Consider the following 24,683-nt stretch of genomic DNA (forward strand, 5'->3'; position numbering starts at 1 on the left):
ATTGCAAATAATGTCCAAATGTTTCTGTGGACCACCAGCATTTCACTGTTTACTGAGGCTGCTATGGAATGTCCGAAATGGCAACACCTAGCGGCAGTCTCAGGGCTTCTGCTTATCTAAAGGAGAATTTTATAGATAAATAACATGAATATAAATCCATGCATAATAATAATATTAATAATAATTTAATAATAAATGTTATGAGAATTTTGATGTTTTAATTGAGTCTCATGACAGGGTCCCTTTAATATTGTACAGGCCTCACATTATTGTTATTATAATACAAGATGTCACATAAGGGGTCGCTGCTGTGCTGTTCTGACTGCGCCATTAAGTAAATAAGAATCTTAGCTGTTGTTACTCAATGTGGGTGTACGAATATGGCCGCCCTAATATTTAAGGAAGCGGCTTGCTGCCATCTTGGTACTCCCAGCTTCTGGTCACCATAGTGACAAGAGCTCCCCGGCCAGGAAGTGACACAGTTTGTGCTCTCGCGAGACTTCCGGCGGCCATTTCTCCATTGATTGCGTCTGCTGCTGGCAGGGTGTCCGCTCAGCATGTTCCCCTTGTGACGCCGCCCGCTGCCCGGAGAATGGTTCCCGGAGAGGACGGCCAGCCCGTCCCCCGAGAGGTGAGGAGACCTGACTGTCCGGGGCCCTCGAATCAGCGGTAGACTAAGGCCTAGCACCACTATGAGGGCCCTGAACACCGTCACTGGGGCCCTGGCTATCATTAATATCGGTGTGGACCCCTGGTAGTGGCCCTATAGAATGGAGCGCCCCCTCTCTATTACCTCTGTGGCCCCCTGTCATCATAAAGCTGATTATTTCTGCAGATGGGGCCCTTTACTGTAAAAACATGACAGGGGCCCCATGTTATTAAGGGGGTTTCCCTTAATCAACATTATAGGGGCTCCTCGACATAGTCATTGCGGTGGCCATCACGGGGCCCCCTATCATAGTCAATGCGGTGGCCGTCACGGGGCTCCCCATCATAGGCAGTGCGGTGGCTGTCATGGGGCCCCCCATCATAGTGCAGTAGCCGTCACGGGGCCCCCCATCATAGGCAGTGCGGTGGCTGTCACGGGGCCCCTCCATCATAGTCATTGCGGTGGCCGTCACGGGTCCCCCCATTATGGTCATTGCGCTGGCCGTCACAGGGCCCCCATCATAGTCGTTGCAGTGGCTGTCACGGGCCCCTCCGTCATAGTCGTTGCGGTGGCAGTCATGGAGCCCCCCTGTCATAGTCATTGCGGTAGCTGTCACGGGGCCCCCTGTCACAGTTATTGCGGTGGCCGTCACGGGGCCCCCCATCATAGATGTTGCATTAGCCGTCAGGGGGCCCCCCGTCATAGTTATTGCAGTGGCTGTCACGGGGCCCCCCGTCATAGATGTTGCATTAGCCGTCAGGGGGCCCCCGTCATAGTCGTTGCGGTAGTTGTCACGGGGCCCCCGTCATAGTTGTTTGCAATGGCGGTCATGGGGCCCTTGTCAAAGTTATTGCGGTGGCCGTTAATCATGACCGGTGGCCCTAACTATTTGGGGTTAATATAGGGTTCCTAATATTATCATCCCTGGCTTTAAATCCCTCAGGGGCCTCATATCCTTAATATTATATCGTGGTGACCCCATTGGATGATCAGTCCTTGCTCATCCCCTTTGTGATTTTTTTTCCTTTAGGTGTCACAGGGTTCCATCTCATACTTGCCATATAGAAGGGCCCCTATAGCAGATATTGCATAATAGATACAATATCTGCTGTAGGGGCCCTTCATATTAGATACAGGCCCCTCATAATAGAGACAGCAGACTGGAAGGGGTACGCAGTCTGAGGGTGATGCTGTGTTATCTCAGCCAGGGCCACTTTTATAGCCATTTCATTACATGTAATCTGTTGTGTAGAGGGGCCCCTGTGGGTTCTTCACTGACTTACGGGGACAGGATAGGGCCCCACTGGTGCCAGGATTGGGGCCACCCATGGTGAAATCTGTAAAATGTGTTTATTTGCTCATGAAGTTAGTGTGTTGTCACGCCAGAGGGAATCCCCCCTTCTGGACTGGTGAAATGGGGTCCGCTATGGGGACGTATGTGAATCATGCAGTTGGCTGATCATTGTACATATGGGCCAATAGGGAGCTCTCTGCACTCTGCAGGCTCCTCCCTCTCAAACTTGCTGCTTAGACAGGGCATCTTTATGGGCTCGGGGGGTCATCAGAGCGCAGGTGCCGCAAACAAAAGGAAGCTCTGACCTGCTGCTGGGCCGACATTAGGACGAAGCTGTTGATTGGTCCTCCTAAACCCGGCACAGGTTCCTTTTAGGAGAATTGAATGCCTGCTGTGTATTGGGGGCTTTGTACCACCTGACCTCTGCTCAGGTTTTTTTAATGTCGATTTATTTTCGGCAGAGAAAATATTTTTCTATTTATAGACGGAGCTTCTAGGAAAGATCATTGCATGGCGGAATTGGCTGAGGCTCTGCAGAGAGAAACTTCGAGGTGCTTCCTCATGCCAAGTGTGTGTTGCTGCTCTGGAGGGGGCGCTATACCTAAATAGATCAATACGTAGATGGTGCCCCTACATTGTAATGTGGTCATTCCAGTAATAAGGCTGCAACCTTTGGGGAAGTACAAAACCTGGAGAGCTTCCCATTGTGAGATCAGTTTGTAGCAGTGATGCTTTTGAGGCTTCAATACCTTGTTATTGATGTGGAACAAGCAGGCAGCAAGTGAAGTCAGCTTGTGATCTGCATACATGTTCTAGGTCAGTGTAAAGCTGGTTAGTGGGTGCACAGCTGGTAGAAATGATTGATTGACCATCTTATACCCAGTTCCTAGGGCTTGCAGTTTTTACCAGGCTGACTGGAGATTCTAGCAATCAGGAAAAGTGTTATCTGAAGGAGCGCCTCTCCCGTTGGCCGTCCGTCGGCGCCCAGGAGCGCTTCTCCCGCTGGCCGTCTGTCAGCGCCTCTCCCGACGGCGCCCAGGAGCGCCTCTCCCGTCGGCGCTCAGGAGTGCTTCTCCCATCGGCCGTCCGTCGGCGCCCAGGAGTGCTTCTGTTGGGATGCAACATGTACCCAGATCAATGTGACCTCCTCCCAGGATGCATTGCTCAGCCTCAGCAGCCATTGGCAGGAGGATGAGATCACCCCTGTGTGAGCTCCAATAGCGTTAAGCACAGATTCTGCCCAATGATTGGATTTGGCGCTCTGATGGAGGAATGGGGTATTGGGGGCAATCGGAGAATTGGGGGATACGGAGTTCCTACTTAAAGTATGAGTGAGCTTTCCACTCCCCCACTTTCCCATCTCCTGCCCTGTACTACGCTCCTTTGCTTTGTTGTTTAATGGCTCATAGAAGTCTATGGCACTGTGCAGTTGGAGAGAACCTGGGGGTGTTGGATAAAATGCAGCCTTTCCATGTGGGGGGTATGTTGGGGTTTTTAAGGTTTTGCTTTTACCCTTTAATGAACACTTGTCATATTGCCCCTCTTTATAAATCATATGAGCACTTTGTTCCTCCATGTGTGATCCCTACTGACAACCCATCGCCCTCTGCTTCCCTGTGATTGGTGACACCTGCTTTGTTTGTTGTCACTCGGTGGCTCCGCCCTCTCTGCACTTCCTGGAACTCACGCTCTGCCAGGTTTAACCCCTTCCTGTCTGTGAAATGTTTTTGTTTTGCTGGTTTTCTAATATTCGGCGGTGATGTCAGGCCGCGTCACATTACAGAGGTTGTATTATTTTTAGATGTGCAAGGCGCTGCGTAATGATCACAGTCAAAACCAAACAGGATTTTTACTTCTTCTCCACTGGGACTTACTGAATGGATAGGGGCGATTAACCCTTTGCTGCTCTTCCAAAATTAAAATACAAACTATGGCTTTGAATTGACTTTTAACAAGGCTCTAGGAGGGACAAGATGACAACACTGCATGCAGCATCTGTAAGAACCGTGACACCATAAGGACCCTATTTACATGGCTGGTGACTAATGGAGGTCACCGATGGCTGCCGGTCCTTTGTTAGGGCTGAACTCGCCGAAATACACAGATGGAATACATAGGTCATGGATGGAAGTCATAGGTGCAGAAGGAGTCACTTAACACTATTGTACAGCGCTGTGTAATATGTTGGTGCTAAATAAATACTGTATATTAATAATGCAATGTTACACACACAGCCCATGTACAATCATTGCACACCTTTTTGTGTCCCCTCTGCCTGGCTCATCTCTGCCCCCCCCCTCCAAACAAAGCCTTTATATCTTTGGTTTAATAACCCCTCTCATAGGTTACCCCCAACCCTTGTCACATCTTTATCAGCAGGATCAAAGCAACTTCTTTTGATGAGAATTTCTATGGTTTTGTCAGCAAAAGGACCCTCGCCAACATGCAAAGCTGTATAATGAAATGCAAGAATTGCAAACAAAGCCTTTATATCTTTGGTTTTATAACCCCTCTCATAGGTTACCCCTAACCCTTGTCACATCTTTATCAGCAGGATCAAAGCAACTTCTTTTGATGAGACTTCTATGATTTTGTCAGCAAAAGGACCCTCGCCAACATGCAAAGCTGGATAATGAAATGCAAGAATTGCAATTGGGGCGGGGGGTGGAGGGGGGGACTTGTCTTGACAAATGTGACATCAAACACTGAATTTATCTGGTTGCTATTCATCAAATGTTTCCAACCTACCCACCAAAACAGGCAGAAAAATGCTAAATATTTATTAAAAACCTCTGTACAGGCACAAAAGGTGCACTACAGACTCTATAGATACAGATACAGACAGTGACACTGGAGGAGGAGAGGACCCTGACCAGAAGAGCTTACACTCTAGGATGTGGGGAAGGTAGCACACAATAGGATGGTGATATGTAGCGGTGGGAAGTGGTAAAGGTTTAGGAGACAGAAGTAGACGGGTAGGTGAGGTTGAAGCGTTGGGTTTTAAGGGCTCTTTTAAATGAGCAGAAAGTAGGAGCAAGCCGAATGGGACGAGGAGACCATTCCAGAGAGTCGGGGCAGCTCTAGAAAAGTCTTGGAGCCGTGCGTGTGATGACAATTATGCGTAAAGAACAGGTAAAGGTGCTTATTTTGAATATTATTTGGCCATTACCTGAAAATCTTACAGCTGTTTTACCAAAGGAGAGGCATTTCTGCCCACCCAGTCCTGAGATTTAGGCTACGTACACATGTGCAATATCCAAAGGATCCTTTGTAAAGACAAAAGACTTCACAATGAGTGAACGAGTGCTATATATATACAGCACCCTTCTGCTCTATGTAAAGGGTGTCTCTCCATAGATCACCTCTCTGGGCTCTCTACCCTTCACTTCCATTATGATTGTTCGTCGTTCGCAGATCCGCCAGGACGGATCCATGAACGACAAGCACGGTACACACACCAGATTCTCGTCGGATATCAGCTCTGGGGCGATTATCAAACGAGAATCATCTGAGGTGTGTACGGTGCCTAAACGCACACAGCACTGCCCTGCCTGTCAGAGGAGAGACTTCATTTGTCTTTACAAGTCTTGTCTCTTCCTCAGCGTGTGATTGGATAGTGAAAGGAGAAGCAGCAGACTGATGAGCTCCTTTTTCTGTCAGCATTCTCCTTCTTAGTATATGGCCCCTGCAACACTACTGATTGGCTCAATATGACAAATCTGAGCTCTGCTGTACAGGGAGACCAAGTACCCCACGTATTTATTTTCAGATGATCCATTTCTTGGTATTTGTTCATCACAGATAGCTATGTGAAAGCTTGTCATGTTTATTGGCTCGGTGTTCTGTAGTTGCTGCAGTCACTCTTTTTATTTATTGGCTGCTTTGTTTTTGTGAATTTATGGGACCAGTGGGCTCCCCCTCAGTTATTATGAAGGGTTATGGGCCGTGCAGGTCATTTATTTGCAAACATCTGGCTGTTGTGTGTTGTAGCTTTGCTTAAATGTCTCCCAGGATTCCCCATCAAGTGAGACGGGCAGGAAGATTCATTCTATAAGTACAAAATGAAAGATATGCATCCTCCTGCTTGCAGCAGACATCCCAGCCTAGGCCAAGTAACTGACTGGTGGCTTTCTCCGTTTGTCTGAACACTAGAGGGCAGCAGAGTGGCTGCAATGTCAGCTTCCTGCCTATTAAAAACTCCCGTGTCTCATGTTTCCCTGCATTGTGTGTCATAGATGGGGGTGCTAATTTGTAGGCTCAGCTTTCTACAGCATGGGGTGGCTACAAATGAAGACACGGGGCATGATTTGTAGCCATAGACGTTGAGGCTATGCATCTCTCTGTAAAGAATTGAAGGATATTAATGGAACTGATGAACAACTAAATGAAGGAAGAGATCATTAAAACATAAAAAGCGGATTTCTCGGCAATTGGTTAAGGTGCTTTTTGCATTTTATTGGTTCAGGTGCTTTTTTTGCACAATATTTATTACCAGTTATAGGAAATGTAGAGTAGGATGGGCCCTGGGAATAATCAGTTAAGTGAAACGCGTCGGGGATTCTTTGATGTCCATTGCCCTGTACATTCCTCATACAATAATTTTATGGCCATCCAAGAGAGATATGCAGATTGCTGGCATTGGGGCAAAGACTGGTTCGCCGGGAATAGGAGTGGTGATGAGTTTGCTGGGTCAGATTCCTCTTTAATAGCACACATAATGACCACTTATATGAAATATGGAGCAGAATGTTGATCCAGGGAGTTATCCGATTATATCTGGTGGTGAGGAAGGAATTCACCATCCTCTGGGTCAGCTGTAAGGATTTGTGCTGTGACGCCTTTGCTTGGTTATTGGTGTCTTGGGACTTCCAGCCAGAACAATCAATGGCAGCGGATCCTCTCGGGTGTGCTACACCTTTCATATTATTAATGAATATCTCTTGGCCTCCGGGATTCTGCATTTTCCCTGTCAAGGGTTCTTGTGTGTGTTTTATTCCTTACCCCCTGCCTTGTAACTGTGACATGCAGCACTTGGCCATAAGAACATCGGCTAAATATACACACGTTGTCACCTGCCGAGGGCTCCATAAAAGCAGGAATGTCCCAGCAAACCGCCTGCTGAACCCGGCATGTTTGTTTGATATATGAAAGTCATTTAAAAGGAAATTCCTTTATTTTTCCTGCTGCAGCCAAATTTGCATAATATATTTGTAGAGGCAGAGTTCTCTCCTCCTGTATCACTGTCTGTATTAGTCTGTCATTTGCAATCCCGATTTAATGTACAGCGCTGTGTAATATGTTGGCGCTATATAAATCCTGTTTAATAATAATAATAATAAAATAGTCTACCCGCACCTAATCCTGTTTGACCTTTTATATTGATATGGCAAGCAGTGTCTTGTATCATTAACGCAATGAGATTTACCCCTCTGTTCATTTATGCTTTGGTCATCACGGGGCAGCTGGCAGCAGACGGCGCGCCACCTGACAGGCATCCCATATGTCAGACAGCTGTCATAGCCATCACTGGCTTCTCCAAACATAGCCCCTTCCCCCAGATTCTTGTTCCTCCAACTGTTGTGGGCCAATTGCACATTACTGGGCTGCTGAATATTGATCATTCCAAGGACGGGGGTCACCAATGTGGGGGTTGGCAAAATGGATTGCGTCAGTTCAGGTGCCTTGACAGGTGCGGGGACCACTAACCTAGCATGTGACAGGCACCCCCACCTGTTCTTTCTTGCTGACATGCCAGACAAATTCCGTTTTGTATTTCAGCAGACGCGAATGCAATAAATCACAGTGTTCAATCCAAAAAAATTTTTAAGCCGGCGAAAGAAATTGTAGGCGGGTGGCAGCCCCTGTATTGTTACCCAACTTTTCGGTAACCATCCAAAAACAGCCGAGTCATCACTAAAAAGTGCTGGGTGGTGCGCCCAGCTAAAAGGGGTCGGGGAGAACACTGTCTTCAGTGCTGAGCATGGCAGTCTTTCCATTAGGATTCTTGGAGAATATAGAGCAGACAGAATCTTGCAAAAAGACCCCTCCAGTCCATGACAAAAGCCGCCTCTTGTGAGGTTTTGGCTGATCTTCACCACCCAGGTTCTATCTGGACTCTATCTTATACCAGAGTTGGGAACTTTTAAATAAATTGAAGATGCATGTTCTGTTCCAGTGCACATAAACGTATGCTGTGTATGAAAGACTAATAAAAAAAAACAGTCAAGGTGTTTCCACTTAAAGCCGATTTCAGCAACCCTTTGCAATGGGCTCCCTCCTTTCGCTGCACTGTATGGATAATGACCTGGGTACCATTTGAAAGCATTTTTAGTTATTCTTCATTACCCCATCCTCTTCTCTTCATTGTTATAAGTTGCGGGGACCTTGGCATTCTTACCAATAATGCAGGTCTGCTGGCTCTCCATTAAACATGGTGGTGCACAGATATAACCAAACCCTTTGAATGGTGTATTTATTCTCATTGTATGCTATATATGCCCATTAAGCCTCCTATCTCTTTTTGCAGGTGGTTGTTTGGCTGCTTTGGAAACACCTTTTTGTTTCAGGGATTTGGGTTCGTGAGGGCACGGGGATGGAGCCGCAGGATTGGATAAGTCTTCTCCGTGTCCAATTGATCGTTACTACTGGTGCAGTGTGTGACATAGAAGAACATTTGTTTATCTCTTTAGGGATTGACCACTACTCGTTTGGGTTACTCATTAACAGTTTGGATTATTCGTTAGACCTACTCCTTTGGGTTGTAGCCTAAAAGGAGCCAATTGTAATTTCTTAGAGACACTGGCATTATTTCTATTAGGGACAAAGGGACGGGACTGAGAATAGACCCCTCACCCCTCCACCCATCACTGATATTTGCATCTCCAGAAATTCCCTGCTCCAGGCTTTTAATTCAGTGTTTCTCAACCAGAGATTGCGGGCAGCAATTTGTGCCTCTCAGGTCAGTTTAGGTGACATCAATTATCTCTGGCTATCTGTAAGGGTGATATTCTTGCCACTGGCTAACAATGTAATCCTCACATGTATTCTCAATCTGACATAAGATGATTTCTTTTATTGAGAATCTGTTTGGAAAAAACGATTGTTTTACTGCTTTACAACACTATATACGGAACAGGATTCTGCAGAAAGTCAAACGCAGAGGTACAAAGTGATGCAGATATTGATTCCCGACACTCCTACCGTGCTCAGTCAATTAAAAGAATGGGCGTTCCTGATCAATGATCAATGTTTTTTATAGTCCATGTGGGTGATGTAATTCTCCCCGGTACGATCATGGGTAGGGAGCACATTTTCTTATTAAAGCACATCTCAGGGTAAGCAAAAACCAGTTCCCATAAAAACCCTCAATGCTTCAATACACGCATCCTGCATCATTTAAAGCTGAACTAAACTGAAAATAAAAAACAATTACACTTAATTTTAATCCCACAGATCCCTCGATGGCACTGGTCCTCGATCTGGTCCTGCGTCGTCCTGGAATTCCTCTTTGTCCTGTCACGTAGAAAGCACTGGGTGCTGCCATCTTCTGTCTTCTCTTCCGTCGTCTTTTTGCTATGTCGCTGCGCTGGTGCCAGATTTTGTGACGCAGCCCCTGTAAAGGGGGGGGGGGGGAGCTGATCCCACTGCGCATGCATGAGATCGACTTTTTTTTCCTCTTAGTGGGAAAAATGCCCATTCTGCGCATGCCCAAGACAAGGCATGCGCAGAAGGAACACCCAGAGCCTTCCAGAATGCGTGTCATAGGTATCCCGAGGGGCTCTGAATTTTTTTTTTAAATTTAAAAGGGGTGTTGCACAAAAATAAATAACGTTTTTTCTTTAGGTATAAGGGTTGTCTACACTTTACATAAAAGTGAAAATGTTGCGCTTAGTCCACTTTAGGTTTTCCTTGCTTTGTGAATAAAGAAAGATCAGTTCAGGTGCGGGGACCACTACCCTAGCATGTGCCAGCCAACCCCACCTGTTCTCTCTGTTTGACAGGTTCTCTTTCACGTACATTTATTTACAATGTTCAGTGCCAGCTGTGTATTTTTAGCCTCTCTGGCTCCTGAGATTTGTCCGGACCTGCAGCTTTATGTAGGGCAGTACCTGGGGCGGCGTGACACGCTGTATTTGTTTTTGTAAATAAGCACCTTAGGCTCAGGCAGCTGAGTCATCACCGGAGATATCTGGAGTCTGGGCCCTTTCAAACATTGTGTGGTGTAATCTGCTCCGCAATCATCTCATGAAAGAGGAAAAGACGTTTTGAGCAACCTGTTACAGCAATTCTATCGCCACCTTCTTACAGCTTATGGATTTTACAAATCGGTGTTCTCCTCAGAAATGCTTTTGGTCTGAGTGGGAAGAAGCTGTAGGCTGGTGCTGGTCCCGTTATTGTGACCTAACTTTTCAATAACCACCTGGGTGGTTACTAAAAATTTGCTAGGTGGTACCGCCCGGCCAAAAGGGGCTAGGGAGATCACTGCAAATGTATGTGAAAGGAATACTGGACCATCAGTAATATTCTATTTGGTGCTCATCTTTAGGGTGTATGAGTTGGAACCCACAGTAGGTTCGACTCGAACATTGGCCATTTCTGCCAACCTTTGAGGAAATTCGGCCCTAACAATTGGCTCACAGCTGATGTTTATAGATTGGTGGCTGGCAAAGTAAACCTGGCCTGCTAAGGTAACAACCAGTCCTTAAAAATTCTTCCTGTGGTTTACCTAGTAAACTAACACATTGGCAGGTAAAGGTAAACCTGTAGCAGAAATAAAGCCACACGTCTCCTATCCCATTGAGTTGCACAATCTATTTTTGTACCTGAAACAATCTTTGGCCATCTTGATTGGCTTTGCCAGGGTGATGTAACTGCTGCGCAGGTGCACCTGCTGTTCATTCATCCCCAGCATACGCAAGAGCTAGGATTGCTGGGTTTCTCTGGCAACCAAAGCTGACTGTACACATGCGCAGCTCTGCTTTGCCATCAGAAACCTGGAATAATCGGGCAGACCAATTAATGGCCTGTCCTTTTCTGCAATAATAACCTGCCTGATGGAGCATTTGTAAATCTCACCAGGTTCTGGTATGGGATGAATCTTTGTTTGGCATGCACGTTGATATTCCAGAGAATGTTATTCACAGTGTTCTCCCCTAGACCCTTTTAGCTGGGCGCACCACCCGGCACTTTTCAGTAACCACCAAGCTATTATTGGTTGGTTACTGAAAAGTTGGGTCACAATACAGGGGCTGCCACCCACCTACAGCTTCTTCCTCCCATGTTAAAAATAATTCTGGAAGAAGAATACTGTCTTCATGTTTTGATTTTCATGCCAGGAACTAGAAAAATGTCTAAATGCCTAAGCACAGTCTAGGTGCATTGCCATGCAGGGGGGTTTTTACTGTGCGTATGGATGACAGTGCCACTTGAGTCCAGGCACAAAGACAGCGTTGTCATTGAATGTATTCATTGATTTTCTGGTATTGAAGCAGAAGGAATAATAACAGCATTGGGTGTGTTGAATTAAAAAATGTAACATGTATTTTTGTAGTTACATTTTTAGATTCTCTTTACCACCAGCAACTATTTCTATAGTTTGTATAACCCTACGAATAGCCATATTGGCTGTTCTCCCGGGTTCTTTTAGCTGGGCGTTCCACCCGGCACTTTTAGCTGGGCGTTCCACCCGGCACTTTTCAGCAACCACCTGGCTGTTTTTGGGTGGTTACTGATAAGTCACAATACCGGGGCTGCCACCCACCTATAATTTCTTCCCATCCAGTTTGAAAAAATTATGAGGTGCAGTTGAACACTGCATTACATATTCCTTGCTCTGCTTCCTTTCTATGGAGCAGTTTGATGGCATTAGTGGCATTTGATCATGTGACCTGTATCCTTTTTTTTTTTTTTCCTTTTTTTTTTTTTTGGTCATTCTGTTTTTAGTTTTATTTTAGTCCCCTTTATTTTAACATTGCCTTTTCAATTATAACAGTATTAGAGCGTCAATAAGCTCTGCAGTTCGTTACGGATATTAAACACTGAACGAGGTCTTAGTACAGTAATACGTCTTAGCCTGCCCTGGGATTATCTCGCAGTCTCATGTGACACATGCAGAAGAATCCCACTGTTCGTCATTTTACTCATCTCGTTACCTTGGGGGTTTAGGTCTGGGACTATGAACCCAGAAGGGCCTACCTCCCAAAAAATGGGCTTTGGGTGCTCCGCATGGGCTGACTGTGCTTACATATTCCCACACTTGCAGAGAGAACTATGAAAGGGGATATTGCAGATCTGCTGCCATGCTGATCTCTTTTTAAGTTAAGTACAAATAGAATAATTACAAGAAAGAATAGATACAGAGAGGGCTTTTTAGGCTTGCGATTTAAGTTGCATTAACTCAGATAAAGAATATATGCCAAGAAATACATATATATGCTTTTAACATTCTCATGGACAATAACGGTTGTAACATGAATGCTAATTAAATTATTTTGGTCTCTTAATTCATTATCAAAAATATCGCAGTCTGTGACCCGATGCGTTTCCCTGATAGGCTTCCTCAGGGGATTGTTTAGACACACCGAATAAATCGATGAGCACTTAATCCTGTTTTGAGATAGTAGTGTGTAGAAAACAGAGCTGTGTTTTTCTTTCTAGTTGGAATATACAGGAAATAATATGGTAATCAAGCTAGGTTTGGTAATTCCCACTTATCTTTGCAGAGAGAAGAAGCTTTCTCGTTGTAATTGTTTCTGTAGTGCAGTGTTTGTGTCTGCCAGGCATCTGTCCTTAGAGAGCACACCTGTTTGCTTTGTCTGAACTGAATCTATTCTCCCTTGAGAAAGAGACGTATAAATATATAAATGGTCCATATAGAGAACTCTCACCCTGAACTATTCCCTGTAAGGTCATTACAAAGCACAAGGGGGCGCTCTTTGCGTCTGGAGGAAAAGAAGGTTAGTCTCCGGATAAGGAAGGGATTCTTCACTGTAAGGTGTGTGAAAATGTGGAATCGGCTCCCTCAGGAAGTAGTTTCTGCAAGTTCTATAGATTGCTTTAAGAAAAAGCTGGATGATTTCTAGAAGCACAGAATTTACCTGAGGATTAAAGCTTTAAAGTAAAGATAACAGAGACTGTTCCAGGTTTAGGGAACGTCTGATTCTCTCATGGAATCGGGAAGGAATTTTTTTCCCCTGTTGGAGCAAATTTTACCAGGATTTTATTTTGTTTGTATCCATCTGTCATTTACACCCCCTGTGTACAGCGCTGCGTAAAATATGTTGGCGCTATATAAATACAGTTTAATAATAATTTAGGTCATCCCAATTTGCAGACAGTGTTGGTGTTTCAAATCATTTAAAGATTAGTATCCCACCTCAAAGGTGACCACAAACAGAGACTGGGAATCAAATTCCCTTACGTCTATGGCAGCTCTTTTCTTTTTTTCACAAGCTTTTTTTTTTTTTTTCAATAGTTTTGTGTCTTATGAACTTTGACATAGCAGTGACGGTCGTTTCTTTAGCACAATTTAGAAGGTGTTTCCAACGTTCACATTACCGGGAAGCTCGGTGAAGCCCAGGGCCTGTCTTGTTGGCTTCATATTTACAATTGTTTTGTGCATCCTAATGTCAGCTGTTGATTTATTTTTTTTTATTATTGAAGTATTCTGCAATGCTGGCAGCTGCTGTGGGCCGTGCTGAGCAGTTTAATTTCAATCAATCTCCTGCCAAACACTCCTCCTTGTTTGTTCCACTTCTGCTGGCTCTTGTAGGCGGTTTGCTCCAAAGATTTTCACACCAGTCAGCTGCGTCTGCCGCTTGGCCGTCACCGGGCATCATGTGCCTGTTGGCCATGTGGGACTCCAACTTAAGGCTGCATACACATGTGCAATCATTGGCTTTCACGATCCTTTCCAACGACAAAAAACTGAACAATGCATCAACAAGTGCTGTACATACAGCGCTGTTCTGCTATATGGAGAGGGGAAGGGAGAGAATGACGGAGCGGCACCCCGCTCTCTCCCCTTCACTTTGATTACAATCGTTTGTCGTCTGTGGCTCTGCCAGGATGGTCCTCCAGATCAGCGGTCACCAGCCGGAGGTCCGCGAGAAAATTTTGGGGCTCCGGTCGGTGCATCCCTGAGCGGGGTCAGTAGAAGGACCCCGCTGGGGGGACGCACCAGCCAGAGCCGCGGACCATGTCCCCTGTACAGTTCCCAGGCTCACAACCCGCACACAACCCGCCCACTCCTCCCATTGCAGGCTCAGATCTGCCATGGGACAGTGGGCGGGGTTATGTCATGATGATGTCACTCTGGGGGAGGTTTTCTTTCAGTAACACCTGGCTCCCCGCGCATGCACGGTCAGAAACCGGTTATTTTAGTGGTCCGCGAACCTGAAAAGGTTGGCAACCGCTGCTCCAGACGATGGACTACAAGCGCTGTACACACGCCAGATTATCGGACGAGAATCATCTGACGTGTGTATGTAGCCTTATGCTTGAAATTCCCTAAATAAATTCTTTCTGGAAGCAAATAGTCGAGAGATGGTTGTTAGAGGATAATGGTACAGATGTTCATAAAACCTATATTGCAGCATTGAGAGACATGAGGTGCTTCCAAGAATTTTGGGGGGTTTTGTTGGCCAAAGATAATCTGCCCTCCTTTGCCTGGATGTGTTTCAGCAAAGTATTCTCTTTCAACCACTGCACCCTTCAGAGTGACCAATGCCCAATTTTGTTATGGAGGAGATATGTTTTGCATCTTTTCTGGCTTCTCCTGGCCAGGATCTTACTGTTGCCAAACCCAGAAGTTGCATCCGGGTTCAGTGACTGCAAGCTGCATCAGCGACAGATATTTCCTGATCCCCTTCTGCTAGCCATACTAGCTGAATTCTTAGCGTTCTAGATTTCATACAAAACTATGGAAAGTTTTGTGCTGACATTGCAGCCTTGAAATTGTTTCAAACTTTTTATTACCTTAAGGTTATGTTTACACTAGCGATGAGGTTGTGGTGCAGTTATCACTTCCTCGTACCATGGAGACTTTACATAGTAGACTAGCTTCTCCCAGGGCAGCTCCATAGGGGTTGAATAGGGGCGGCAGTGAGCGATCCCAGTACTGATCACTGCAGTGTTTGAGTAGCTGGCAAGGTGCTAGAAGGTAGCTGTATTGTGAGTGTTCGAGTGGCTCAGACGGTGCCATACCTGAGGAGCTGCACTGAATCTCTCCATCTCGTTGTAAGCTCTGAGCCTGCCCCTAGGCCAGGGGTGTCAAACTCGGCCCCACGGGCCAAATCTGCAATCTGCCCCGCACTGTAATTATCTTTGGCCCGTGAGAAAATACCAAATGTCTACTAGAGCTGGCCCGCCGGTGGACAGTGCATGCACCGCTAATACTACAAATCCAGAATGCTCTGCTGGCGCATCAATCAGGACCCGCAAGTGGACCATCAGTCAGGTCCCACGAGCGGACCCTCCTCTGTTGACATTCATTAGCGGCCTTCCTCAATTGTAGATATTTTTTCAATATGTATCAAGGTTGGCCTGCGAGTTTTTCATTTTGGTTCACTGCGTATTTGAGTTTGACGCCCCTGCCTTAGGCTCAGGATATGTTTTTGCTAGTCCAAGGGGATCCACTGTTCAGCTCAGAATTTTATTTAAGCTGGGTGGGAAGAAATTGTAGGTGGGTGGCCGGCAGCCCCTGTAAAGTGACCCAACTCTTCAGTAACCACCCAAAAACTAAAAAGTGCCGGGTGGTGCGCCCAGCTTAAAGGGGTCGGGGAGAACTTTGGGATAGTGTAGATTGCTTTCCTGTGTGTGTGTGTATATACCTAAAATATCTTAAAAATCGACCTTACACTTAAGTACAAGCTCTGATCTAAGTTTCAAAGAACCCTTCCCTCTTTAGAAATCTTCAAAAAAATTCCTTCTTTCTAGCAGAATTTTTTTAAAGCTGGTGGGAGGAAGTTGTAGACAGTGGTAGCTTATGTACTCGCTCAACTTTTTAGTAACTACCCCAAAACAGCCGGGGGGTAATTGGAAAGTGCTAGGTGGTGCACCCAGCTAAAAGGGGGCTTGGGAGAACACTGCCTTCAGTGGTGAACGTCTTTCCATTAAGATTCTTGGTGAATATAGAGCAGACAGAATCTTGCAAAAAGATCTCTCCAGTCCAAGACCAAAGCCTTTTCTTGTGGGGTTTTGGCTGATCTTCACCACCCAGGTTCTATCCGGACTGGCGACATTTCATAGTGGCCACTGTCGGCTTTGGGAACTTTAAATCTTTCCTTGCAATACGAATTCCTCTTGGTCCACCTGGTGACGTAGGTTTTAGTAGAGGTTATATTGCAGCTCAAAGTCTTTTTGATAAGAATTGAGTAAGAAAGTTTCTGAGAAAGCAGGAAGTAGCTGTGACTTTCACTTCTGAAAAAGTCACAGAAAAGACGGTCATTCCGGTTCCAGTTGGGCACGGGCGTTGAGTAAAGTCCTCCTCCCCTCCCCTGGTCGGGTTAGGAATGGTCTCTAGAGCTATGAAAAAATGTCAGCGTGGCCTCCTGTGATCTGGGTGAAGGTTGTACCGGCCATTTAGGAAGGTGCTGAAAAATCCCCACATGACTCACAGCTCGGGCTCTTCCATGCTCAGGTTTTTGGTCACCCTGTTTCAGTCTTGTTCCAAATCCAAAGATGAGTTCAGGCATATTATCCTTAGCCAGGTGAGTCGGGAATGTGGGGCGCCTTTTATTCAGAAATGTCTGTCTGTTCTTCTTATAGGTGGTGTTGATAAAGTTTATTGAAACAATTTTCTGATTTAGAGAAAATGTTCTATGCTATAGTGGACAAGACAGGTTTACTTTAAAAACAAAAACTTCTAGGTGTCTGTATACACCCTAATTCACCCTCTGGGTACTCCATTTCAAAGATCTTTGATGATGTGGAATGCAGAGGGTTTTTTTTTTTTTGCAGAGGGTTTAGTTTATTTTCAGTTCCAGTTTGTTTTACCCTCACATTGACCCACCCTGGGTCGCTCAGCCATTGTGGTGGAATACCGGGGGTGGGGGGGATTTTGGCTTTCTTTGTGTGGACTGTTGCCCAATGTTTAAATATTGGCCCACAAATGCTTTGTACTTTTTCCTTCCATGGTGGACGTACCAATACCCAGGAGAGTTGTTTTTGGCAGTCAGGTCTTAGAATGTCTGTGCACCATTCACCTTTTCGTATTCATCCAACAAAAACAGAAGGGGTTGCTTTGCCTAAAGTTTTTCAGGCATTAAAGAATCCCCTAGATAAGCACATACAAGCATTCTGTGCCTTTAAAAGAAAAAGGACCTAGAGAGAGAAAAAAGTCTAACATTTTCAGGAAATAGATATCTAAAGCTCAAATATTTGCTGATATTAAAAAGGATTTATATAGCACCAACATAATACACAGCGCTGTACATTAAATAGGGGATTCAAATGACAGACAGATGCAGACAGTGACACAGGAGGAGGAGAGGACCCTGCCCTGAAGAGCTTACAATCTAGGAGGTGGGGGAAGTATCACACAATAGGAGGGGGATATGGTAAGGTGGGTGAGTAGTCAGGGTTTAGGAAAAAGAAGAAGATGAGTAGGTTGAGGTTAAAGTTGGGTTTTAAGGGCTCTTTTAAATGAGCAGAAAGTAGGAGCAAGCTGAAAAGGACGAGGAAGACCATTACAGAGAGTGGGGGCAGCTCTAGAAAAGTCTTGGAGCCGTGCGTGTGAGGAGGTTATGTTGCTGTTGATTCATAGTTTCAGGTTTAGTAATTGGATCACCTAAAAGATTTTTTGATAGGTTAAATGGGAGTTCCATCCGGATCTAAATGTCGGTTGCTTGCAGCAGTCTTAGTTACTACAAACTCCAGGATTTCTTGGTGGTCAGGAAGTGGCAGGGCATGTCGCCGTTTCTGCGGCCGGGCAGGCTCCTGCTCATAGACGGCAGAGTAGTCACGCCAAGCTCTGCTTTCACAACTGGCTGGCTAAAGGTCATCCAAGGAGCAGTGATTGGCTATGGGTGTAATCTTGGATTATTGCCCCATGGAAATAATCCAGCGGAGATCTATTTTAGTCTTTTAACTGCAGCACAAAAGAGCCAGTAAATGTATATCACAGCCTGATAATATATTATCTTTAGGAAGAATCTGTTGTGCTATATATCAAATCTGATTTTACACACATATATATCCCAAGGCTTTGTACCGTAACCTTGCATTGGAGGAGGCTGCCATTGTATCATCTGGAACGGGTCTGTGACTTTCATTGACTCAGAATAGCAAAGCAGTTCACATTTTCCCAAAATGATAGTGAAAATATTTCTGGATCCCTAGTGGCTTGCTATAATAAAGCAGCAGTTCCTTGTTTCATGAAAAGCAGTTCTTTGATACAGATCTCCCCAGCATCTTATACTTTTCTTCCTTACATTCCCTCGTCACTGTCCACATTTCAGGAACGAAAACAGCCATGTGGATATGGACTGTGTGATTGCACCGATTGGCCACATGCTCATATATTCCTCTGTGTACCACTGGTGATGTGACTTCTGCCATGGATCTGTTCATTTTTCCAGACCGTCTGCAGCATAGAAAACTCATTGCAGATTAGCAGATCAGAACTGTTTTTATAATTCTATACTGGTGCATTAATTTTTTTTTTCTGCTCATATATTTGTAGTAATTTTTCGTGGATTAATATGGACTCTTATGTTACTATTTATATGGATGGGGAGCGAGCTTGTCTTGGTTTGGAATAGCTCTGACATTGCTGCACAGTGTGTATTGTACCTACAAAAATATTCTGCAATAATACCAGCCCCTTCGAGATCAGTAAACTTCACTGTATTCCCGGCTGAGTCTCCGAGCTGCAGCATGAGCGTCGTTTTTAATTAACTGACAAGATTGCTGGAAAGGCCATATGTTCATTAGTGTCTCATAAAGATGCTCCACATCTTCTGTGAGGACGGGGTGAGCAACCTAATGTGGGATTCAAGGGAGGCATTACTCTGATTCAGTGGCGAGAGAATATACGATTCATTAATGTAAATAAAACAAAACAAAAAATTTAAAGTGGAACTCCAGCTTTTTTCCCCTGTTTTAACCTATTCCTGTGTTGAAATTTAAATTTCTTCTTTCGCTCTCCACGCTCTAGGGTCACAATATTGTGTATGCTGGGCTCACAGTATTCCAAGCTGTCATATATATGCCCCATAGGGTTACAGGATAATGCATGCTGGGCTCAGAGTACTCTAATCCAGTGGTTGCCAACCGGTGGTCTGCGAGAAAATTTTGGTGCTCGGTGGCTCTGGTAGCTGCGGACGTGAAGGGGGTCGTACCGGCCACAGCCAGGGACCACGTCTCCCATATTTGAAATGTATGGAGAGTGGGCGGGTTCTGGCATTATGAAGTCACTTTGATGTCACGGCTCTCCGCGTGTGTGTGGTTTGGGGTCCATGCATTTAGTGATCTGTAGGTCTGAAAAGCTTGGTGACCACTGCTCTAGTCTGTCACATGTCTCATTGGGTCACAACATAATGCATGCTGGACTTGCTGTACTCCAGTCTGATATCTACAGGCTGCCTATGATCACAGGATCATGCATGCTGAGCTTTCAGTACTTCAATCTGTCATTTACATGTCCCCCAGGGTCACGGCATCTTGGATGCAGGGCTTCAGGCTGCCATATATTTGCACCATAGGGTCACAAGATAATGCATACTGGGCCAACAGTTCTCCAATCTGTCACTTACATGTCCCATAGGGTCATGGCATCATGCATGCTGGGCTTGCAGTACTCTCAGCTAAGTTTTACATATCCCATAAGGTCACAGTATCATGCATGCTCCAGTACCTCTAGTCTGTCATTTGCACATTGCATGGACTCGCAACATCATGCATTCTGGCCTCACAGTAGTCCAGGCCTTGGTGCTGCTTACTCTTTATAATGTAGGGACCACTGAGTCCTGGAAGAGGAGGCAATGCTGATAAGACTGTTGGGAAAACATATGTAGCAGACTTGGAGCTACCACTAAAGTATTCTCTCCATTCCTCCTCTGACTGATACATAAAAGGTTATATAGGGAGGTTGGACATAGGAGCTGGGCTTGCACAGACTGTATTTGAAACTCCCAGAAAAAAGGGATAGCTAAAATGTGCAAGGAGGAGTAAGGTGTTAAGCAGACCAAGTGGTCACATGACCAGTCAGAAAGTGGGCTAAAAAGGTAAAGGTGTGTTTATTTTTTTGTTGTATTAATAATAAACATATCTACGTGGTTGGCTTGGCCTATGGGTAAGCTTGCGCTTTATGCGTGGCGTTCCTTAGGTCTCCAAATACTTTAAGCTATGTGGAATCCCAGCATTGGTGATTGCTCGTGTTAATAGTAAGCCGCTTATATATCCTTATGCCATGTGCTGTGACAGGTTTGACTTATACTACACATCCATATAGTAAACGATTGTAAAGGTTATATCCTGTGGGGTGTCATGTGACCCTCATAAAGGTTTTAAGAAAAGTATTGGTTTTCTGCTCCTGGTGAAATGTCAGAGGATGATCCTTTTTTATTGATGGCAGTTAAGTTGCTTTATGCGTAAAGTTTATTTCCTTTTTTCTTTTAAAATTTCAGGTTATTGATTTATTGTTTCTTGCCTGCATGATAGGTATGGGCAGTAGTGTTCAACCCAGAATTTTGATTTTGAGTATTGTGTATTGTGTCGCAACTCTTAAGTAATGGCCTAAAAACTGAAAAGTTCCAGGTGGTGCCCTCAGGTAAAAGGGGCTGGGGAGAACACTGGGCGGGAGGATTGGTCAGACTTGGAGAGCGACATTTCGGTAAGTATTCCGTATTTGTAGTCATGAAGTTCTGCACAAATGCCAAGCAAGATACCAGATGACCTACCTGTCAATCTCAGGCATTACTTCATAAAATAATAATATTAAAAATTGATGACCAGGCTTCTAAGGTGAGGAACAAGGAAGTCAAAAGCTCTATTCACTACCTGGGGCAAGCACAGTGAGGTGCAAAGTGTGCCAGGGCACAAGGGCCCGGCAGCCTTCCCAGTCCCTACGGATTCAGTTCAGCACAGGGGCCCATTGTTGGCTGTGTCTGCTTCTGTTCATTACAATAGACAAACTCTTCGCCAGCTACCAAAGTGGGAAAAAGGGTGTTTGAGGACACACCACCGATCACCATGGGGGCCCATAGCAAGCACCGGTGATCTATAGCCTAGGAGTACCCACCGATTTGCCAAAAATCTAGTGAGCTCCTAACTTGTATTAAACCGACATATCTGTCTTTGCTGCTATGAAATTAGTTGCAGTGTTGTCAGGCCTGCCTGACTGCTCTGCTGCACTAGAAAACACTTCTTCTTCTCATCCCCATAACTGAAGGAATGGAGCTCTGTAGTACTGTAGGGGGAAAGATTTATTTTTATCGGTAGGGGGTGGCCTATTAAGAGAATCCCTTATCCTGCAAACTGACAGAGTGTACTAATCCGGCCAATAGATTTTATACCACATATACATGTCTGAGTGAAATTGATCCTCATATCCGCCTCTGTCCTCCCCTTGAATATACATTTTTGTCTGTACAATATCTGACCGCCCTCGTCTCTATCCCAGGGGTTGTTTTGGAGTTGCAGACAGAGTATCTTTAATGAAATGAAGAAGAAATTCTCTCAGGTATTCAGGTTGTGGTGTGCCAGGCAGATTTCCGTGTGTTGCTGCAGTTAAAAGTAGCATGGTGTCTGTTTTGCACGGTGTTGAATACTAACCCTTCATTATATATGGATTGTGCTGCCCTAATATCACTCTGGGCCTCATTGGATGGTCAGACAAGATTCATAACAGTAGGCAAAGTCAGATTGCAAAAGATAGTTTCTGATTGGCTGGAGGTTACAGCGCTTTGCACATGTTTGCTTAGCATTGCACAAGTATGTTAATAGTATATTTGCATGTTCTTTATCGTTTATCCCTAATACAATTGCTTGGAAGTTTGAAAAAATTTGTGTAAGCAGCAGTCACTCTGCAACTCTAGAACTATGGAACTTTGGGTGCTAAAGCTCTCTCATCAGTAAGGAGCGCAAACTCTCAGGTCGGAGGGCAGCATGGCAGACCACTAATTACACCAACCTGGCACCAAACCACCTCTCCTGCTTACATCACTGGGAGACGATTTTCAGCTCATGGTGGGAGCTTAATGAGAGCAATATAATAAATGGCATGTTTCTGTTTTGTCATGACGCAAAGCAGCAAGTGCAAGGCGCTGTCACACCTCATTGTTCACTTCTGACCTCTGCCTTTGATTGTTTCTTGCAGATAGAGAATGCTGCTGACGAGCCGCGAGTGCTGTGTATAGTACACGATACCACCAACTGCAAGACCATCAATGAACGCATCACTCTGAACCTCCCGGCCTCCACCTCCGTGCGCCAGCTCTTCCAGGATGTGGCTGGTAAAGTGGGCTACGTGAGCGGCACCTTCAGCCTGAAATGGGGGAATGCACCCGGGACGGGAGACATGGTGGGTATAGGTTGTCTGGTGAAGATGGTAATGGGTCTGTTCCACATAATTTACCTGATAGTTGCTAATATTCTAAACTAGTTTGGGAGCTATAATGTCACATTTTCACGTCAAAGGTTAACCACATAAACACTTTGTATAGGGGTACATTACAGTCACCAATATACGTATGAACAATGTATATTACATAGACATAGTTATTCATTATGTCCAGAGTTTCCAGATGCTAACAAACCCTGTTAGCTTACAGAGGCCTAGCTGCATATTGGGCCGTGTCCCGTGCTGATCCCTGACTACCTTTGGATGTGCCTAAAATTGGCACTTAAGCACCCCACTTGGACCAGGAGTCAATGAAAGATGGTGGCTTGGAGGAATTGTGCTTTTTTTTCGATAAGGGGAATTTGTGTGTGAGCATTGTTTACCTAGGGAAAAAAATGGCAGCTGGATGCAGTAAAGGAAGAACGATGGTCAGCAGAGTGGGGATCTCCTAGAGAGCTGTGACATCTGCACCACAGACAAGTCAATCAGGATGAACTTTTCCTCTTGGTTTTCTGAATAGCTAATTAATTTAGACTAAACTAAATTCAACATCATCTGAATAGTGGGAGCAGCCTATTGCTGGGTAGATCTTTATACCTGCTGGAATCAGTTCCCCCTCTGAGTTTACGTGGGGGTAGTGCGTAGACCTCAAATACCAGTAGCGGGTCGTTGGGGAATCGGCTGGTGCAGGATTGTACATGCTTTGAAAGATAATGCAAGCGTGGAAATTTTATTTATAGCATAAAGGTAGAGAGATATTTTATTTGCATTTACATTTTTTTTTTCTTAAACCTTTAATTCGCTGATCTTTTAATATCACCCAGCATGGTTTGTCTCTAAAAAAAAAAATGGCAGCAGATGGCGGGAAGGCGTTCATCTTTTTTCATGTCCAGTTGCTTTCGTCTTTTTCAGACTGAGCTGGATCCCAGCCCGGATCACTCTCTACTGGATGCTGGCTTTGAGGCAGGGAAGAAGAATTTCCTCCAGTTAACAGATAAGAACGGGGAGCAGCCGCAGCTGACATCGGTAAGATCCCTCCTGTCTCTATTATATCACAGCAGAGATGTATAACCTCTACCTCAAATGTAAGGGGTGCCATGTACAGGGATCCTAAGAGAGCAGCACCACCACTATCGTGAGTCTGATTAATCAGAACTGCAGAGGATTTGTTCTCAGAAGCCAACTTAAAGCCAGCTGTCATTATAAAAGATAATAAAACTAAATACACAAATAAAGTAGATCTAAGGGGTGTACTTTGCCTTCCAATGGTTTTGAACTTCTATACAGTTCTAAGATTTTTCTCTGCTTTTATGAGTAGCAGCAGAACAATGAGGTTTTATGTCATTATGCACTTTCCTATCAGCATGCTACTTGCAAGCACATGCGCACTGAACTGATTTGGCTCTTTGCATGAATTCTCCTTTTAGTCTGTGTTCTGTACTGCAGGAGCCTGATACCAGGTCAGAATTAGGTACTTTCACAGCATTTATTTTACCAATAATATATAGAGCTACATTTATTTACTTATATCTGTCTGGAGTTCAGCTTTAAAACATTCCCTCCCATTTATTAAAAAAGGGATTGCAGACTTATCTTTGTAGAGTTATATTTTGAACTCTGATCTGTTTCAGGATGAATCTGGCACAGCAGACAGCAGCGGTCTCGATGACAGCACACAGGAGAAGTTCATCGGACCCCTTCCCAAGGACGGCTCTGTGGGCTGCACGAGTGACTACGTTAGTCAGAACTACTCCTATTCATCACTGCTACACAAATCAGACACTGGTATGAGAGCCCTTACCGAGTTCTGCAATTCCACTCCATAAAAAAATTCTTGTTCTAGTTTTGTGATGTCTTACAGTTTCATCTCTCATCTTCCAGGTTACGTGGGTTTAGTAAATCAGGCTATGACCTGTTACCTGAACAGCCTGTTGCAGACACTGTATATGACGCCGGAGTTCCGTAACGCTCTCTACAAGTTAGTATTATAACAAATGTTACTTTAGCTGAGGTAGTGCAGCCTCATGATAAATATCCGATTTTGGTCTCCTTGGAGTTACCCTCTCTATAAAATATTCTTGTCCACAGCATGGCTGGCTCTATTGACATTAATTTAGAGCTTTAACCAAAACTTAATATACTTATGTGTATTCTTACTTGAGTCTTGGTGTTCTTTGTGG

The 24,683-nt window shown here is 44.8% G+C and overlaps 1 protein-coding gene across 1 annotated transcript in view; it reads left to right on the forward strand.

Annotated features, from left to right (window-relative positions):
- Positions 1–488: 488 nt before the first annotated feature.
- Positions 489–24,683, forward strand: part of USP47 (ubiquitin specific peptidase 47) — a gene marked incomplete in the record, with an annotated part of 45,840 nt that continues 21,645 nt past the window's right edge. Inside the window, 6 exon segments of the mRNA XM_072421568.1 lie at positions 489–631; positions 21,565–21,624; positions 22,261–22,464; positions 23,416–23,529; positions 24,135–24,288; positions 24,385–24,481. Coding sequence (XP_072277669.1) covers positions 593–631; positions 21,565–21,624; positions 22,261–22,464; positions 23,416–23,529; positions 24,135–24,288; positions 24,385–24,481 — 668 coding nt within the window.

The sequence above is a fragment of the Pyxicephalus adspersus genome, chromosome 9 (assembly GCF_032062135.1).
Source record: "Pyxicephalus adspersus chromosome 9, UCB_Pads_2.0, whole genome shotgun sequence".
NCBI classification, from domain to species: domain Eukaryota; kingdom Metazoa; phylum Chordata; class Amphibia; order Anura; family Pyxicephalidae; genus Pyxicephalus; species Pyxicephalus adspersus.